Below are 21,474 nucleotides of genomic sequence, written 5' to 3'. Positions count from 1 at the left end.
GCTAACAACTAGCATGCTAACAGTTAGCATACTAGCATGCTAACAGCATACTAACATGCTAAAAGCTAGCATGTTAACATGTTAATGCTAACATGCGAATAGATAGCAGGCTAATAGATAACATGCTAACAGCTAGCATTCTAACATGCTAATGATTAACATGCTATTTGTTAAAATTCTAACACTTTAAGGCAGGGGTGCCAGGGTGAAATTGGTAAGGGGGCCAGATTTTTTTCAAGTGGGACCTTGGGGGCCGAATTACACTTTTGGCCTGAAAAGACCAGACACTAACTCAACAAAAGGACATTATTTTATATGATTTTTGAAGGCCTATACGCCCAAAAGGAATTGTAAAGCTATAGCCTCAAAATGAGGCGCACAATAACATGGCAGACAAAAGCAATTTACCCTCTGAAAATGTAACAGTCTAAGCATGCAAGTAGCCTACATTTATAAAAAAAAAATGCTACAGAAATGGACTAAGACACAAATAACACAAGTGTAAACTGTAAATGACTTAGATCAGATTTATTGATCTTGCACATCAAAAACATGTCAATGCATAGGCCTAATTAGGCCAATTAAAACGATTGGCAAGTAGGCCTAAACGAGTCAAAAGAAAGAAGTGCCAGGGTAAATAATTCCACCAATAGGTCAAGTGACTAAATATCCAGTAGCATTAGTTTAAAAGAGCCAAATATGACTGAACATACCAATAAAAACAAACTACAGATGGCACATTAACTTTGCTGGTCAAGTCCCACATATATTTCCACACACCCATCCTGTTTATTCCCCCTCAAGCACACAGCACAAGGTTACATGGGGGAGAAATACCAGCTACATTTTACATGTGGAAGCCAGAAGTCTTTTACTTTTTACCAGCTTGTCGACATTGGGGGACAGACTCTGGGCAGTTGCTATTTTCATGACATCGTTGAGATGTCCATGGGTCAGACGACTACGCAGTTTCGATTTATTAATATTCATTACTGAAAATGCCTGTTCACATAAATATGTTGTCCCGAACATACAGAGTATTTTACCGGCAAAGGCCGTGATAATTGGGTACTCTGGTGGCAATGACTGATTCTGGTGGCAATGATTGGATTCCAACAGATGCGTATTTATCCTTGACGAATGCACCCTCCGAAAATGGCTTGGACACTTTTGCGATCTCCCACGCGATGATGTAGCTCGCCTTCACTGCCCCTAACATGAAATAAAATGTACAACAAAGATATTGAGACACCCCTCTTTGAAAACAGCCGCATTTAACATTAAAGGAGAACTGAAGATGATGTATGATATTAAAACGAACCTTCATGTGTCTCTCGAGACTTTGAGAAAGCTGCTTGCTGTTTTTGAAGGTTTGAGGCAAGCTCATTTAGCTTTTCAGTCCTGCGTTGCCCGGTGAATTGGCTGTATTTGTCGGCGTGGGTCTCGTAATGTCTTTTGACATTGTATTCCTTCGGTACAGCCACTTGTTGCGAACAAATCAGACAAACAGGTTTTCCCCCTACTTCCCAGAAAAAGTATTTCTCTCTCCATTTTTCCTGAAAGATGCGACCCTCAGAATCAACTTCTCTCTTTTTAGACAACATCTTGTGAACGAGCAACAACTAGCCTACTCTACATTAAATCCGGGTCATTGCACCTGCGCGTGCTGCAGAGAGCAGCTAAAAACGAACCGATGGATTACACGAAAATGGAATCAAATTGAAACATTAGATTTAAAATCATTACGAAAAAAAACACACAAAACATTCGATTTTTATTAATTTATTATTTAAAAAAAAAAAAGTCTCATGAACCACCGGGCCGGATGTGATGACCAATCGGGCCGTATCCGGCCCGCGGGCCGTTAACATGGCACCCCAACTTTAAGGCTAATATGCTGACAGCTATCATGCTAACAGGCTAACATGCTAATGGATAGTATGCTAACAGTTAGCATGCTAACATGCTCAGGCAGACTCGCTAACAGCAAACATGCGAACTCTGCATGCTACCATGCTAATCCTAACATGTTAACAGCTCTCATGATAACATGCGAACAACTCACGAGCTAACAGCAGGCATGACATCGTAATGGGTAACATGCTAACAGCTAGCATGGTAACATGTGAATGCTTATATGCTAATTGCTATCGTGTGTGCGTGTAAGTATTCCTAATAAAGTGGCCATTGAGTTGAAGTTGATTTGCTGTCAAAGTCTCAAATGAGCAGATCCTTGCCAAATGCATCATCACCTATGGGGGAAGGGAGGAATGACTCAGTCAAGCTTCCATTGATTAGCGGCAAAATGGAGAAAAAATGGACGGATGAAAGGCAAGACAAAGACGAGTGCGGGTCAGAACCGATATCATGTGTGTGATGGTGATTTGGCCTGAGGTGCCGTATGAAGTTTGGTGGATGTGTGGTGAAGTGTTACTGAGCAAAACTCCATTCATTTGAATGGGGCCAAAAATCAATGGAAGCCTATGGAGGAAAAAAAGAGATGCGTGAAAACCAAGGAAAAGACGAGTGCAGGTCTCAGATGAGGGGATGGATCTGTGCGGGGACTTGGCCTGAGGCATCAAGTGAAGTTTCTTGAAGTTTGGTCACTTGGTTAAAAAAATTGATGGAGAGTGAAAGTTTTTCTCCTGAAACACCATTCATTTTCAATGGGGCCAAAAATCAATGCAAGCCTATGGAGGAAAAAGGGATGAGCAAAAAGAAAGGAAAAATATGAGTGCGGGTCAGAACCGATTGCATGTATGTGTCGGGGGAGTTGGCCTGAAATATCACATGAGGTTTGGTGCATCTGTGATGGAGCGTGTCCGAGTAGGACGATTCGATTCATGGGCCCTATTCATTCTCTATAGGGAAAAAAACAAAATAAAAATGACAAGAACAAGAGAACGGGCACGTTGATCCAAAAGTTGCATACAAGCACACTACACCACTTTGGGCCAGACGTCTCAGAGTTGGAACGGTGTCTCTATCTCGAACGCCCTGGGAGGAGTAGTGGATCCAAAAAACATGTCAGAATAAGTAAACTTAAGAAAAACAATAGTGTGCTTGCCTTTGGCAAGCATGCTAATAATTAAGATGAAAAAACAAAATCTGGAGTATGCATAGGTATTCACCCCCTTTCGTATGAAACCCCTTTCATAAGAGCTGGTCCAACCAATTCACTTCATAAGTCACATAATTAGCTGATTAAGATCCACCTGTGTGCAATCAAAGTGTCACATGATCTGTCACATGATGTCTGTATAAATCAACCTGTTCTGGAAGGACCCTGACTCTGCTACACTACTAAGCAAGCAACATGAAAACCAAGGAGCCTCCAAACAGGTCAGAGACAAAGTTGTGGAGAAGTGTAGATCAGGGTTGGGTTATAAAAAATATCCCAAACTTTGAATATTCCATGGAGCACCATTAAATCCATTATAGCAAAATGGAAAGAATATGGCACCACTACAAACCTAACAAGAGAAGGCCGCCCACCAAAACTCACAGACTGGGCAAGGAGGCATTAATCAGAGATGCAACAAAAACAGCACTGAAGGAGCTGCAAAGATCCACAGTGGAGATGGGAATATCTGTCCATAGGGCCACTTTAAGCCGTACACTCCACGGAGTGGGGCTTTATGGAAGAGTGGCCAGAAAAAAGCCACTGCTTCAGAGAACACATTTGGAGTTTACCCAACAGCATGTGGCAGACTACCCAAAAACATGAAAGAAGATTCTCTGGTCAAATAAGACAAAAACTGAACTTTTTGGCCATCGTGGGAAATGCCATGTGTGGTGCAAACCCAACACCCTGAGAACACCATTCCTATAGTGAAGCATGGTGGTGGCAGCATCATGCTGTGGGGATGTTTTTCATCTGCAGGGACAGGAAAGCTGGTCAGGACTGAAGTAAAGACGGAAGGCATTAAATGCAGGACAATTCTGGAGGAAAACCTGTTGGAGTCAGCCAGAGGTTTGAGACTGGGACGAAGGTTCATGGTCCAGCAGGACAATGACCCTAAACATACTGCTAAAGCTACACTGGAGTGGTTTAAAGGGAAACATTTAAATGTCTTGGAATGGCCTAATCAAAGCCCAGACCTCAATCCAATTGAGAATCTGTGGCATAACTTGAAGACTGCTGTACACCAACGCAACCCATCTAAGGTGGTGTTTACATTAGACCGTATCAGCGGATCATCAGATTAACATTTTTAAAACGATTCGCGTGCACACAGCAACGCCAATACACGATTCGCGTGCACACAGCAACGCCAATACACGGATACGCTAATCACATGACTAATTAGACGGCACGTAAGTTGAAATGTGTCAGTGCGGCTCAGCACTTCCTCCTCAGCGGCTGCGCTCCAAATCACTCCGCCCTGAACAGCGAGTGCCCTCTGGAGGGTGTGCACTCCGGCCCTGCGCAGCTCACAGAGCGCGCGAGTGAAGCGCACGAGCAGTGATTCGGGATTGAGCCGCTGTGTGTGTGATCCCAGTGCATATCGGGCATGCGCAAGTCACTCACCACTTGCAAGTGGAAGGATGGCAAGCCTAAAGACAATCATAACTACACAATGGGCAGTATTTGCATCTTACCATGAACAACATTAAGAATGACAAAGCAAAGCATTATATTCATACTTTTATACTCTTTAATGAAAAACAAAAAGGTGATACAAGGCAGAAACAATAGCAGGAAGTGAAGTCCGGCCGTTTTTCAGCAGTCGCGTCACATGACCAACGTGGCATGACCAACGCCAGCGAATCAGGAAGGTGGATGTCACAGTGACGTTGTCCAATGATGACGTCAGCTAGAGCTCAGCACTGCGTTTCCTCGTATCTCAATGTTTACACAGCACCGGCTCAGATACGAACTGGGTTGAATACGTGGGCCCTGGCGGATTCAAGTTGTTCCGCCTGTGGAGTCGTTTCCCGGCGTTTTAATGCGAACGGACAGTGCATCCGCGACGAAAACGAGACGGATACGGTCTAATGTAAACACCACCTAACTTGAAGGAGTTGGAGCAGTTTTGCCTTGAGGAATGGGCAAAAATCCCAGTGGCTAGATGTGCTAAGCTAATAGAGACATACCCCAAGAAACTTGCAGCTGTAACTGTAGCAAAAGGTGGCTCTACAAAGTATTGACTTTGAGGGGTTGAATACCTGTGCACACTCCAGATTTCTGTTTTTTCATCTTAATTATTGTTTGTGTCACAATTAAAAAAAAAAAAAAACAATTTGCACCTTTAAAGTGGTAGACGTTGTGTAAATCAAATGGTGCTAACCCCCCAAAATCCATTTTAATTCCACCTTGTAATGTGACAAAACAGGACAAACACCAAGGGGGATGAATACTTTTGCAAGGCACTGTATATGTAAGTACTGAATAGGTTTAGTCCTTATTCAGTGTGTACTCAGTGCTTTTTGGCAGCTTGTCTCTTGTATTCATGAAACGGAGCATCTCTTGTCAAACTTGTCAAGCAAAGACTTAATCTCGAGTGCATAGCACTTTATGTTTTTTTTTTTGAGCTGATATAGGGCAATTTGTTCAGCAGAGTGATGTAACTTGGCTCATGATTGCATCATCCGTGACTTCTAGTTATAACATGATATCACGTATGATGCAATACCGGCTTCTGATTGCATCATTCATTGTTTTGCCATAAAAGTAAGTACTATCCAAACCCATTCATAGATTTACTTAGAGATCCAATCCTGAAAACTAGAGCCAATGAATAATTTTAAGTTTCATTTTCATTCTCAGTGACCCAGAATTAGTAAAGTTTGAATATATTTATTTCAGAAGCATTTTGGCTGTAGGCCGGTGTTATCTGTTTACAGCAGCTCTGTGTGTTGTGTACAAACCAACATGGAGGCATTTTACATTAATCGGTGCGCACACAGCTGCATGGAAACAGCTTCATCGGAATGTTTTCTTTTCGGAATAAGGACAAAAGCCGAAATATTTTGTGCATGTAATTATAATAAAGGTCACAAAGCAGGTTTACGGATCTCCGGATATAGATTCATGAAGTAAATAAATAGATTAAATATTTAAATAATATTGGCTCGCATTGAGTGGTATATCAGATATATTTCATTCAGCTAGCATGATATTGAACGAGTTGTACATGTAGATGAGTAGCTGAATGGAATATATCTTATATACCACAAAAAAGCCAGCCAATATTATTATTATTATTAATTTTATTATTATTATGCATGGTGGTGTAGTGGTTAGTGCCGTCGCCTCACAGCAAGAAGGTCCTGGGTTCGAGCCCCGTGGCCGGCGAGGGCCTTTCTGTGCGGAGTTTGCATGTTCTCCCCGTGTCCGCGTGGGTTTCCTCCGGGTGCTCCGGTTTCCCCCACAGTCCAAAGACATGCAGGTTAGGTTAACTGGTGACTCTAAATTGACCGTAGGTGTGAATGTGAGTGTGAATGGTTGTCTGTGTCTATGTGTCAGCCCTGTGATGACCTGGCGACTTGTCCAGGGTGTACCCCGCCTTTCGCCTGTAGTCAGCTGGGATAGGCTCCAGGATAAAGTGGCTACAGATAATGAGATGAGATGAGATTATTATACACACACACACACACACACTTCATATCAGCATTCTCGAAGGCCAATGCTAGCTTACCCGTGACTCGGTGCTGTTAGCGCGACAGTCCAGTTACCTTCTAGTCGTTATAGTGCTAGCAAAGGCCAATGCTAGTGCAGGCCAATGCTAGTGCAATCAAGCCAAATATTATTATTATTATTTTCCCTGTGCAATATACTCAGTTACTTTTTAAATCAACATCGACAGCTACACACAACAGAGCAACCTGGCAGCCAAAATTCTTTCAAAATCTTACGCTTTAAACGACGCAAACCTCATGGCCATGTTCATTTATAAACTGTCACAGTCACTCGCTAATGCGGAAGTTTTACATCTCCGACGTGTCTCTTTTCCAGTTTTTCGATGCCAGTTGGTATGTTTTTCTCTTGTAAATAAGCATGAAGAATACCTAATGAAGTTTTGGTATCCTTTCGGGTGTTCAGCGCGTCTTCAGTTTATTTATTTAGTGCTTAATTATAGCATCGCTAATCCTAGCAGTAACACTGGATTAGCCTTGTCTGCTCTCTCTCTCTCCCGGCTGACAAAGAAACGATTGTGCGCATACGCAGCAGAAAGGTTGCGTCATTGGATCTTCATGTGAGCTCTGACGTGTGACGTCGTGTTGTCTTGACAACGTGCAATATTATAACAATATTGCACGCTCATTCTCCACTGGGGAGAGTGGCGTAATACATGGAGGATATGATGACAATATTGCATGCTATCAATAAACCCACTAGAAGGGAATAGAATGCATGTTTTTATTCCGTGGAAAAAGTGGCCCATATGTAGAATAACCTGTGATAATTAACCGTGTAGACATGCAGATACTGTATATCTATCTGAGAACCTGAAGCAGTTAAAGTTCGGTTTTATTCCTGGTTGTAGTTTAGCTGGTTCTGTGATTCATTCAGAGGAAATTTTTGAAAATGTGTAGTCTGTTTAGGACTGTCTGTGACTCTGTCTGTCTCTCTCTCTCTGTCTGACACACACACACACACACACACACACACACATATATACACACTGCTGCATAGCTCAGAGCGACACTTCGTCTCTCCCACTCAGCGCAACTTGTTCAGGATCAGTGGTTTTAAAGTTTCATTCTGAACCAGTGAGAGGTGGCGATGTGCTTTCTGTAGCCAATCTGAGGTCAGTGTGTGACATGATGACAAGGGAAAAGTCATCCTTCAAAATCCACAAAGCACATACAGAGCTGGGATGCCAAGTGACCGCGATTGAAGAGCTGGAGCGCGAGTGGCTCACAGCAAATGCCAGTAAAGGTTGATCTGAATCAGTGCCAGAGCAGCTCTTTTTTTTTTTTCCGAGAGAGAGAGAGACGGACTCCTGTCAGCAGTCCTTTGTCTGATATGACATCTATAGAAGATCTGCAAAGTAAAGAAAACAATGATCATCATAGCAGCCCTGACAAACATCTGGAGCATCCCCAAAAAACATCATATATATATATTTATTTTTTTTTAACAGCAGCCAATTATTTTTCTGATGAAAATGAACATGCGATTTATTTCAGTGCAAGAACTCAGGCATCTCACACACACAGGCAGGACAGAATGACATGTTGTGTTTACAGTGTGCTCAAGAGGCTGTGTAGACTTAATTGAATGCGTGTTCATGTCAGCCACTCGAATGCCACCCGTGGCAGATTGCACATCACTTTCGAGTGTGATTCAGTGTTGAGATCTCAGCTCAGCGTTCTCGGAGTAAATTGTTGTTTTTTACCCACAGTGCACTCTGGTGTGTGAGCCTCACGGGACCACGAACGACAAGGATAACGGACTACTGATGAATGCTGGTAAGTCACAGTTCACTTCTACTCAAAAAATCATATATAAAGGAGATTGGAACTGTGTAGAAGATTAAAATGTGGGCTTATATACAGTGGTGCTTGAAAGTTTGTGAACCCTTTAGAATGTTCTATATTTCTGCATAAATATGACCCAAAACATCCTCAGATTTTCACACAAGTCCTAAAAGTAGATAAAGAGAACCCAGTTAAACAAATTAGACAAAAATATGATACTTGGTCATTTATTTATTGAAGAAAATGATCCAATATTACATATCTGTGACTGGCAAAAGTATGTGAACCTCTAGGATTAGCAGTTAATTTGAAGGTGAAATTAGAATCCGGTGTTTTCAATCAATTGGATGACAAATCAGGTGTGAGTGGGCACCCTGTTTTATTTAAAGAACAGGGATCTATCAAAGTCTGATCTTCACAACGCATGTTTGTGCAAGTGTATCATGGCACGAACAAAGGAGATTTCTGAGGACCTCAGAAAAAGCGTTGTTGATGCTCATCAGGCTGGAAAAGGTTACAAAACCATCTCTAAAGAGTTTGGACTCCACCAATCCACAGTCAGACAGATTGTGTACAATGGAGGAAATTCAAGACCATTGTTACCCTCCCCAGGAGTGGTCGACCAACAAAGATCACTCCAAGAGCAAGGTGTGTAATAGTTGGCGAGGTCACAAAGGACCCTAGGGTAACTTCTAAGCAACTGAAGGCCTCTCTCACATTGGCTAATGTTAATGTTCATGAGTCCACCATCAGGAGAACACTGAACAACAATGGTGTGCATGACAGGGTTGCAAGGAGAAAGCCACTGCTCTCCAAAAAAACTTGCTGCTTGTCTGCAGTTTGCTAAAGATCACATGGACAAGCCAGAAGGCTATTGGAAAAATGTTTTGTGGATGGCTGAGCCCAAAATTGAACAATTTGGTTTAAATGAGAAGCGTTAAGTTTGGAGAAAGGAAAACACTGCATTCCAGCATAACAACCTTATCCCATCTGTGAAACATGGTGGTGGTAGTATCGTGTTTTGGGCCTGTTTTGCTGCATCTGGGCCAGGACAGCTTGCCATCATTGATGGAGCAATGAATTCTGAATTATACCAGTGAATTCTAAAGGAAAATGTCAGGACATCTGTCCACGAACTGAATTTCAAGAGAAGGTGGGTCATGCAGCAAGACAACGACCCTAAGCACACAAGTCGTTCTACCAAAGAATGGTTAAAGAAGAATAAAGTTCATGTTTTGGAATGGCCAAGTCAAAGTCCTGACCTTAATCCAATCAAAATGTTGTGGAAGGACCTGAAGTGAGCAGTTCATGTGAGGAAACCCACCAACATCCCAGAGTTGAAGCTGTTCTGTACGGAGGAATGGGCTAAAATGCAGGACTGATCAACAGACACCGGAAACGTTTAGTTGCAGTTATTGCTGCACAAGGGGGTCACACCAGATACTGAAAGCAAAGGTTCACATACTTTTGCCACTCACAGATATGTAATATTGGATCATTTTCCTCAATAAATAAATGAGCAAGTATAATATTTTTGCCTCATTTGTTTAACTGGGTTCTCTTTATCTACTTTTAGGACTTGTGTGAAAATCTGATGATGTTTTATGCCATATTTTTGCAGAAATATAGAAAATTCAAAAGGGTTCACAAACTTTTAAGCACCACTGTATATACACTACCGTTCAAAAGTTTGGGGTCACTTTGAAATGTCCTTATTTTTGAAAGAAAAGCACTGTTCTTTTCAATGAAGCTCACTTTAAACTAATCAGAAATCCACTCTATACATTGCTAATGTGGTAAATGACTATTCTAGCTGCAAATGTCTGGTTTTTGGTGCAATATCTCCATAGGTGTATAGAGGCCCATTTCCAGCAACTATCACTCCAGTGTTCTAATGGTACAATGTGTTTGCTCATTGCCTCAGAAGGCTAATGGATGATTAGAAAACCCTTGTACAATCATGTTAGCACAGCTGAAAACAGTTGAGCTCTTTAGAGAAGCTATAAAACTGACCTTCCTTTGAGCAGATTGAGTTTCTGGAGCATCACATTTATGGGGTCGATTAAATGCTCAAAATGGCCAGAAAAATGTCTTGACTATATTTTCTATTCATTTTACAACTTATGGTGGGAAATAAAAGTGTGACTTTTCATGGAAAACACAAAATTGTCTGGGTGACCCCAAACTTTTGAACGGTAGTGTATATACTGATATATATATATATATATATATATATATATATATATATATATATATATATATATATATACACACACAGACTAAAGGCCTCTGCATGCTCTTGCGACAAGGCTTTCGCAGATAGCTTTTCGCAGACAGTTGTAATTTATCGTTGAGCGGGGAGTAATAGGCGTGCGCGATGTTATTCACTGCTACAACGCAAGGGGGCACAAAGTCGCGAAATCGCTAGGAGTAGTTGGTGGGTGTGGTTAGTGGAGTGTTTATCCTCCGGTTACTTATAATGACTAGAACTGGAGTCGTATAGATGTACGTACTTCCTCACTTCCTCAATCAACCGCTCTTCGTGCTGCTCCATCTTCGCTCGTGTTTTTAAAAATGGCGGTCGTGAAAACAAACCAAACCGGAAAAATAGGGAAGCGGAAGTGCGTGTACAGCGGATTTAGAGTGGACCAATCAGAGCCCTCTTGTCTGCGACGCTGTCTGCGAGGCTTCTGCGGTGGTCACAATTTTTGGGAGGTGCGCGCAGAGCGTCTGCGAAGGTAGGGGGGCTACGCAGACTCTATCTGCGACACCGTCTGCGAGGACTGCGTTGTCAGCATAAATTGGCCTTAAGCCTTTTAAAAAACATTTTTATTAACCCCCCCCCAATTCTGAAAGTAGCTGTAAACTATAACTCCACCCACTGTAGAATTCAGAGTGGGCAAGGAGGCTGAGATGGAGGGGCAGGGAGGGGCTGAGGATGGAGGCGGAGTTGGAAGTGGCTGAGCAGGGGGGCATGGTTGTGTGAAGCAGGAGTTTGAACATGTAATACATTTAAAACTATGTGTGGTTTGAAAGCTTCTCACTCAAGGGTGGGGGCTGGGTACATGGACCGGCCACTTATGATTAAAGGGCATTAACATTCTTTTATTAGCTCATCCAGCCAACAGGTGAGAAGCTTATGTCATCATTTGTCGTCTGTCGTCCACATGTCACAAAAATTGCTTCTTCTGTCTCAATTCTTCACCGATTTTTATTCTTTTTGGCAGGAAGGTAGGTCTGCCTGGGGTGCATATCGATGGCTTTGACCCAAATTTGCATAATTTCAATTAATAATGAAGATATGGAGTAATTAATCAATCCCTAACGAGCAGTTTCCACACAAATCGCTTCTTCTCCGTCAATCCTTCACCGATTTTGATTCTTTCTGGCATGAAGGTACGGGTACCTACGGTAGGGTGCATATAACTTTGACCCAGATATGCTTCATTACAATTATTAATGAAGTTATGGACTAATTAAGCCTTAATGAGCAGTTCAACAAAAATCGCTTCTTCTCGGTCAGTTCATTGCCGTTTTGGATTCTTTCTGGTAAATAGGTCGGTATTCCTAGGGTGGCTATAGCTTGTATATAGCTTGCAACATTGATTGCGCAAGGTGGCCCTTTAGATCGTTCCTTCTGGACTAGACGGGGCAGGACTGAGCTACGCCATCATTGATGGTCTTGTTATATAAATTTCTGATGAGAAGTATCAAACAGCCATTTCTACATCCATCATGATCGGCCTCAGAAGGTTCAGGATGAGTTAAACCAGTAGATTGTGTTTTGAGCCATTCTCACTCCATAAAATAATGATTTTTTTTTATTTAAAAAAATTAATTTTGTTAATATTAACAGGTTTGACAGCTTGCCCGGAGCTGTATTAAGCCCAAATGTATTCAAATCGATGCATGTTTTTGAAGCTCTAGTCGAGGATAAGAAGCTCCAACAGTTCTGTACAAATGTTTACTGGACTGTAAACTGTATTAAATCCAGTTAACTAACTCACGGACATGTTTACACCCTACACACCTAATAAAGAGCATGATCATGTCATGTGGAAAAGCAAATTCCTAAAATGTTCATAAAAAATCCTCGAGAGTCATTTTTAGATGTTTTTTTTTATTTCTCCAATACGTTTACTAGAAGTTATCTGTGCATTCAGTATTCATACACTTGTACACAGTTTTGAAATAGAAAATTAAATCAGAGCCTAAATGCACAAATCTGCCTGTTTATTTAGTTGGTAGTAGTCATGCACCACTGGGGGTATTTTATTTTCATGAAGCTTAGTGGGACTATTCATGTGGAGCATCCAGATATTAAGTTTAGTCTTGAGCTCTGCATCAGCTGAAGATATTTTCAAAACTCTTCTAAACGCTTTGCTGCCTTTGGACTATCGACTAAATATCACGCGGTAAAGCTCTCCACTGTCAGCATTCATTAAGTTGAAATCAGAAGAAGAACCACAGCCGGGCCTAGCTTTATGGATAATAAGGAAAGGAAGGATGAATTTTAAACAGCAGGGCTAAGAATGGAAAAAAAAGAACCAGAAAAGACTGATCAATCAAATACCTCTCCAGTCAGTTAAAAAGAGAGAGAGAGAGAGAGAGAGAGCGCTGCCTAGACATTAAAGGGATCCTCATCTCATCTCATTATCTCTAGCTGCTTTATCCTGTTCTACAGGGTCGCAGGCAAGCTGGAGCCTATCCCAGCTGACTACGGGTGAAAGGCGGGGTACACCCTGGACAAGTTGCCAGGTCATCGCAGGGCTGACACATAGACACAGACAACCATTCACACTCACATTCACACCTACGGTCAATTTAGAGTCACCAGTTAACCTAACCTGCATGTCTTTGGACTGTGGGGGAAACCGGAGCACCCAGAGGAAACCCACGCGGACACGGGGAGAACATGCAAACTCCGCACAGAAAGGCCCTCGCCGGCCACGGGGCTCGAACCCGGACCTTCTTGCTGTGAAGCGACAGCGCTAACCACTACACCACTGTGCCGCCTAGAGGGATCCTCCAGCGAATTTATTCTCAAACTTATGTTGAGTAAAAGTAGTTTCAGATTTAAAAAAATAAATAAAATTTTCATTTTCAGACATCAAATAGTGTTTGAGAAAAATGAATTTTCTTTAAAATGCCAGATGTGCTTCCTGCAGTGGTGACATATGCGATGACATCATGTAGTGGTTGCTTGGAGCAACTCAGCTATAGGCTTGATCAAGTAAGGCGACAGAAACTGGATCAGACATGAGATCTCGCGCTGCAAAATCTTTTTTTTTTTTAACATGATCTAAGAAAGTGTGTGTAGTGAGGATGTGCTTGCACGCTCTAAAATCTCGATTTAAAATGATTTAGATTAACAGAGGACGGCACAGTGGTGTAGTGGTTAGCGCTGTTGCCTCACAGCAAGAAGTTCTGGGTTCGAGCCCCGTGGCCGGCGAGGGCCTTTCTGTGCGGAGTTTGCATGTTCTCCCCGTGTCCGCGTGGGTTTCCTCCGGGTGCTCCGGTTTCCCCCACAGTCCAAAGACATGCAGGTTAGGTTAACTGGTGACTCTAAATTGACCGTAGGTGTGAATGTGAGTGTGAATGGTTGTCTGTGTCTATGTGTCAGCCCTGTGATGACCTGGCGACTTGTCCAGGGTGTACCCCGCCTTTCGCCCGTAGTCAGCTGGGATAGGCTCCAGCTTGCCTGCGACCCTGTAGAACAGGATAAAGCGGCTAGAGATGATGAGATGAGATGAGATTAACAGAGTGTGGCACCAGAGCTTTTTTTATTTTATTTTTATTTTATTTCTTTTCTATTTTCTTTTTATTTATTATTTATTTTTTTTCTGTGTGTTTGTGTAGCTTGATGTTTGTTTGAGTGTTTTGTCCGCCGGTTGTGGTGTAGCTCCGGACCTAGTTTTGGGCGTTGGTTCCCTCCAGGCCTTGGTTCGCTGTGGGTGATGCCTGCGCTCCCAGCTATGGACTGCAGTGAGCTCGTTGCTCATTTTACATCGTGGTTGTCCAGCACTCTGCGCTTTAACGCTTGGCGTGATGTTCCGAGCGATGTTGCTCGGTGGTGTCGCGGCGGCTGTGCAGGCGGTTTTGGACATACCAGCGCTCTGCATGCCGGACCTTCTTTGCTCGCTTTGTGGATCCATGGCGTGGTGTTCGAGCGATGTTGCTGACGGCGTCACGGCGGCAGTGCTGGAGATGTGGGACTTGTTTTCGTGCGCCTTTTGGTGGGACTGTGGCTGCTACACCACGGGAATTACATCCTGACCCCTACTTGGTGGACTTTTTACTTTTTATTTTTTTATTTTTTATTTATTTATTATTTATTATTATTTTTTTATTTATTTATTTTTCCTTGTCTATAATTGTAAAGCGTCCTTGGGTTTCTTGAAAGGCGCTATATAAATTTAACTTATTATTATTATTATTATTATTATTATTAAAACAGAGATTTTCGAGCACGAGGCATGCAGCATGACATGACGCTAAGTTTTTCTCCCAAAACTCCATTCATTTGAATGAGGGAAAAATGACACACACTCTCTCTATTAATCTACCCAGAACCACCTGTCGATGATGTAAAAAAAAAAAAGATTTTAGAGCGCAAAGCAGGCTTGTAGTACTCAAGTCCAGGACTCAGACTTGAGTCCGATTTGTGCCCTAATTTTAAGGACTCGTGACTCGACTTGGACTTGAGCACTGATGACTCAGACTCGTGTATTAACTGCATTTGGACTCGTAAATTGGAGACGAGGACTCTGATTTTTTCTTTATTTTTTGTAACGGCATAATAATTTGGCATATTTATATCTACATTAATTTTGTACTAATTTCATGTAAGAGTGTCACACCTGTGCGCCTTGGCGTGTGCATCAGATAGACTCCCGGGCGCGCTCTGGACAGCGCGTGCTCCAAGCGGACTCTCGCGTGTGCGCCGTAAACGACTCACACCTGCACAGGATTAAGGCGCAATCAATGCGCCTATATAAAAACTGTGAAAACACACTTACTTTGCGAAGTATTGAGTTGCGTTGCTGACACATTACCAAGCCTTATTTCCTTGTTTGGTTTCCTGATCCCTGATTTCCTGTTTTTTGTCTTTGATTCTGCAAAGTCTACGATAGCCTGTTTGTGCCTCGCTCGACCTATTGCCTGTTTCACTGTTTTGCGATTTTGCCTGCCGTTCTGGATTGTTTACCGTCTTCACTTGTATTAATAAACACACCTTCGGCACATACATCCGTCTCCCAGCCATCTCTGACAGAATACTTCACACTCTGTGACAAAGAGAAGCACATTCACCTGTTCATACGTAACTAATGTTAATGGCGCTAAAACAGCCACCGTCAAATGGTGCGGTTGGAGTCTTGTTCTTGGACTCAACTCGAATCAGTAGTGGGCTCGACTCGGACTCAACTCATCTCATCTCATTATCTCTCGCCGCTTTATCCTGTTCTACAGGGTCGCAGGCAAGCTGGAGCCTATCCCAGCTGACTACGGGCGAAAGGCGGGGTACACCCTGGACAAGTCGCCAGGTCATCACAGGGCTGACACATAGACAACCATTCACACTCACATTCACACCTACGGTCAATTTAGAGTCACCAGTTAACCTAACCTGCATGTCTTTGGACTGTGGGGGAAACCGGAGCACCCGGAGGAAACCCACGCGGACACGGGGAGAACATGCAAACTCCGGACAGAAAGGCCCTCGCCGGCCACGGGGCTCGAACCCGGACCTTCTTGCTGTGAGGCGACAGCGCTAACCACTACACCACCGTGCCGCCCCCTATCTGCGAATACTTTTACTTAAAATAAGTTTGAGAATAAATCCGCTGTTGGATCCCATTAAGAAAATTCAGAAAGGACTATACCTTTCTGAGAGAAAGAAGGAAAAAAGGGAAAAGAGTGAAGCTGGCTTCAGTTAAGTCTCTGTAAGAGAGAGTAATACCTGCAGGGTGCAAGCTGGGTTAATGTGTTTACTTCTGTTTCGGTGTGTGAAAGTAAGAGCACGCACATTTATTGCTACATCCATCGCTGTCAGTGTGTCATTGTGGCATCGTCAGGATAGGGCAATTAACCACCATCAGGAGGGTACGTGTTTCAGGCACCCAGCTGCTCCTATCAAAACACTGAGCTTCCTGCTGCCTGCCTGAGATCGACTAACACAATTTAGCCACTGTATCCAACACACATTAGTCATTACGTCTCCCTGCCACACACACACACACACACACACACACACACACACACACACACACACAGAGGACCTGCCATGGTATTGCAACACCGAGTCTTTGCTGTTAGTTGAGCTCATAGCTCACACTCCCATCTGATTGGCTATGGGATTAGTGCACCCACAGGATCCTGGGGTCAGTGGTTAATCCTCCACCGAGACTTCTATCTCCTCTAATCTGGTGCCACTCATCACCCGGTACCTTCATCTGTCCCTCTTTCTCACACCTGTTCATGTTTTCATTCAGAGCTCGACTGTCTTTCAGTTGTCATGGTTCAGCGTTTCAACTCGTGTCTATTTAAGGCTTTTGGAGTTTATGTGTAATTAGTGCTAACAAGAATTTTGACACGTAGCTGAACAGAAATGTGTTCACTCAAAATGTATAATGGAAGTCTAGAGGTATATTGTGGTAGATTTTCTCTGAGAAAAAATAATCACGTACACTTTTCTGATGATTCTTTGCTGCCATTACATGAAAATTGAAATATTTGACTGTTAAGTTTGAGTTATTTGACTATTTGAGCTGATTGACTGGATTAAGTTTCTTTTTCCACCCAACGTACAATACAGCAACCTATTCATCAACATCATGGACGTTTTCCATTTTTTAACGCGTTAAGATGAAAGGAAGAAGAGGTGTGTGGCTCGGCTGAGGCTGAATTGATTGATTGATTGAATTGGTGTAATAAATGGCAATTTATCAAGCGAACTGAGAAAGGTCAACAAATCATGGGCGCGTTTGTGATGGAAGACGTGATGAGCTTGATTTGCTGAAATGGAGATGTCAGTTTCTGAACCAAAACCATGAACATAGTGAGATTTTACAATGGAGATATCTGGGTTTATGAAGAAAAAGCCTGCTGAACAAAAAGATGGCACCATTGGTTACGTTTTTCCCAGGTTAGCGCTTGAACTCTTCAAATTATAGCGGTGCCCCCCACCCCTCCACGCGTGAAGTGCATAGAACAAAGCTCCATACTTTTAATGCATCAACCTGATTTTGTGACTGTATGAATGACGTACTTGTACAACCACAGGCTACCTGAATGTCAGTGAAAGGCGAGGTATCTCATAAACACTTGACCACCAGACAACAAAATTTGTATCTGTATTTACATAAGATATAGTGACCACGACTTAGCCTAGTGGTTAGCATGTCCAGTAGCTCTTCTGTGGGATTGGACCATATGGTCTAACCTTTGTGCCCCATGTGACTCAATGAGCCTTTGACACCCATGACCTTGTTGCTGGTTTACTGGTTGTCCTTTCTTGGACCACTTTTGGTAGGTACTAACCACTGCATACCAGGAACACCTCACAAGCTGTGTCATTTTGGAGATGCTCAGACCTAGTCATCTAGCCAACTGGGAGAGCTCTTGAGTTCTACTCGCAGTTGGGTCATACCAATGACCATCATAAAAATGGTACCTACTACCATCTGGCAAGGCATGCTGCAATACAGATGCAAGTGGGGAAGTCAAACCCTTGTGGTTACCAGAGGACTAGCCCCCCCACTGTAACCCTAGCTGTATTGGTTAGTACTGGGACAGGAGACTGCCTGGGAAGACCAGATTCTGGCGTGAGAGGGACTTTGACTTGATTTACATAAGAGAGATGGGTTTTTAATCCAGTGCTTATTTTTAATTTGCTTTTTATAAAATAACATGGGATTATTTACTAACACATTTTACACTCATCGGGAATTGGGAGCTCCATTTTTAGGCAGTGCCTCGAGATATTTATATCTCACACCGATAACTTTGATTATCTCATTACAATGGCATCTGTCAAGGGGTGGGATATACCGGTATTATGCAGCAAGATAAGTCAGTTCTTGAAGTTGATGTGTTATAAGCAGGAAAAATGGGCAAGTGTAAGGATTTGAGTTACTTTGACAAACTGTGAAGGCTAGATGACTGGGTCTGAACATCTCAAAAATGGCACATCTTGTGGGGTGTTCATGGTATGCGGTGGTTAGTGCCTACCAAAAGTGGCCCAAGGATCTGAAGGACAACAAGGTCATGGGTATTGAAGGCTCATTGATTCACATGGGGCATAAAGGTTGGGCCATATGGTCCAATCCCACAGAAGAGCTACTCTAGCATAAACTGCTGAAAAAGTTAATGCTGGCTAAAACAAGTCAAGTCAAGTTTATTTGTATAGCGCTTTTAACAATAAACATTGTCACAAAGCATCTTTACAGAATTTGAACGACTTAAAACATGAGCTAATTTTATCCCTAATCTATCCCCAATGAGCAAGCCTGTGGCAACGGTGGCAAGGAAAAACTCCCTCAGACGACATGAGGAAGAAACCTCGAGAGGAACCAGACTCAAAAGGGAACCCATCCTCATTTGGGCAACAACAGACAGCATGACTATAACATTAACAGTTTTAACATGAAGACAGTTTCGTTGATGTTATAAACTCTTCATTGATGGAAACTTGAGTGCAAAACTGTTCATGACAACTGCAGTCCTAAAGTTAGCAAGTCAACTGTAGTCCTCAGCCATAAACGCATTACTGTAAGTGTCCAGAGCGTCAACTTTACAGAAAGGTGTCAGCATTAACTTTTCCAGCAATTTGTGCTACAGTAGCTCTTCTGTGGGATTGGACCATATGGCCTAACCTTTGTGCCCCATGCAAATCAGTGAGCCTTCAACACCCATGACCTTGTTGTCCTTCAGATCTTTGGACCACTTTTGGTAGGTTCTAACCGCTGCACCTCACAAGATGTGCCATTTCGGAGATGTTCAGTCCCAGTCATCAAGCCATCACAATTTGGCTCTTATCAAAGTCACTCAGATCCTTACACTTGCCCATTTTTCCTGCTTCCAACACATCAACTTCAAGAACTGATTGTTCTCTTGCTGCCTAATATATCCCACCCCTTGACAGGTGCCACTGTAATGAGATAATCAAATTTTATTCACTTCACCAGTCAGTGATTTTAATGTTATGGCTGATCGGTGTATATATTACATATACAGAGCTTAATTTAAGCCCTACAGAAACCTTAACTGCGGCGGCATGGTGGTGTAGTGGTTAGCGCTGTCGCCTCACAGCAAGAAGGTCCTGGGTTCGAGCCCCGGGGCCGGCGAGGGCCTTTCTGTGCGGAGTTTGCATGTTCTCCCCGTGTCCGCATGGGTTTCCTCCGGGTGCTCCGGTTTCCCCCACAGTCCAAAGACATGCAGGTTAGGTTAACTGGTGACTCTAAATTGACCGTAGGTGTGAATGTGAGTGTGAATGGTTGTCTGTGTCTATGTGTCAGCCCTGTGATGACCTGGCGACTTGTCCAGGGTGTACCCCGCCTTTCGCCCGTAGTCAGCTGGGATAGGCTCCAGCTCGCCTGCGACCCTGTAGAACAGGATAAAGCGGCTAGAGATAATGAGATGAGATGAGATGAGAAACCTTAACTGCCTCAACAACTGTGTTTATTGGTCACATTATAGCTGATGTTGTTTTGTTGATCGGTCATAAGACAAAAAATGCAGGTTGTTACTGAGAAACTAGAAAGTGCGAATAAAATTACAGCTTTACCTCTAACTGTTAGAAAGTGCTGACACTGGAGACTCCTACCTTAAATGTTTAATAAATCTTGTTACAGGAAAATCCGTCTTACAAAACCCTATAAATCAGTTGTCACTGTAGAAATGAGTATGTATTTGATACGTATGAGCACTTTAGCATTCATCAAGATCTTTTGACCAATCAGAATTGAGAATTTAACATGGCTATTTTTTGCTATGCAATGCAAAATATATCATAGCGTATCACAATGCTTTGTTTTGGTGAGGTTTTTTTAAAATATATTGTGCCGATAGTCACAAAGCTGGATGGAGTTTGAACATGAGACGTTAGCAAGTAGGCTAATTTGGAGGACGTTTCTATAAACACATGCATGAACTATAGAAAAGTAACTATAGGAAAGTAGTTTGTGTAAACATTACAGCTCTATGTTTGCACCGAATTCTGTATACTGTCATTCACTGCTTGAATTCTTAGCAAAGAATAATGATTTACAGCACACGATGTCCTTAAAAAGTCTTCTATAACCTGCTCTGTTTCCCTGTTGCAGTGTTTAAGAACCCGGTGTGTAAAGTGTACAGGTTTCAGACGACTGACAGCAAGTGGATGCTGGTGAGGGAGCAGATGGCTGAGTGCACTTTGTCCTTCAGTATTCCCATCCAGCTCCTCAGGCTCTACATCCAGGAGGACAGATACAGGTACATCATCATCCAGCGAGTGCAACACCGCACTGGAGAACACTCTCACATTTAAGGCCCTGTTTACATTATTTCGAATCAGCGGATCATCAGATTAACGTTTTTAAAACGATTCGCGTACACACACAAAATTTCTGTGCCCGCAACAAAACCGTTCCCCGTGCACACAGCAACGCCAATACACGGATACGCTAATCACATGACTAATTAGACGGCACGTCACATGATCCCAGTGCATATCGGGCATGCACAAGTCACTCACCACTTGCAAATGGAAGGATGGCAAGCCTAAAGACCATTTTTTCATGGACGGACGACGGGGTCCAATTGTTACTAAACGTAACATTGGATTATAAAACAACGTGGCATGACCAACGCCAGCGAATCAGGAAGGTGGATGTCACAGTGACGTTGTCCAATGACGACGTCAGCTAGAGCTCAGCACTGCGTATCCTCGTTCCTCAATGTTTACACAGCACCGGATCAGATACGTACTGGGTTGAATACGTGGGCCCTGGCGGATTCAAATTGTTCCGCCTGTGGAGTCGTTTCCCGGCGTTTTAATGTGCACGGACA

At 42.9% G+C, this 21,474-nt stretch overlaps 1 protein-coding gene across 8 annotated transcripts in view; it reads left to right on the top strand.

The window, feature by feature from the left end:
- inpp4b (inositol polyphosphate-4-phosphatase type II B) overlaps positions 1 to 21,474 on the top strand; it is a 538,055-nt gene that overhangs the window by 272,536 nt on the left and 244,045 nt on the right. For all 8 annotated transcript variants that reach the window (XM_060926513.1, XM_060926515.1, XM_060926511.1 and 5 more), the window contains 2 exons: positions 8,352 to 8,418; positions 20,751 to 20,898. In XM_060926513.1, the coding sequence (XP_060782496.1) occupies positions 8,352 to 8,418; positions 20,751 to 20,898 (215 nt within the window). The remainder of the gene's footprint in view (positions 1 to 8,351; positions 8,419 to 20,750; positions 20,899 to 21,474) is intronic.

This window comes from Neoarius graeffei, chromosome 7 (genome assembly GCF_027579695.1).
Source record: "Neoarius graeffei isolate fNeoGra1 chromosome 7, fNeoGra1.pri, whole genome shotgun sequence".
Taxonomy (NCBI): Eukaryota; Metazoa; Chordata; class Actinopteri; order Siluriformes; family Ariidae; genus Neoarius; species Neoarius graeffei.
Note: the sequence above shows the minus strand (reverse complement) of the source record. Positions and strands in the feature narration are given on the sequence as shown.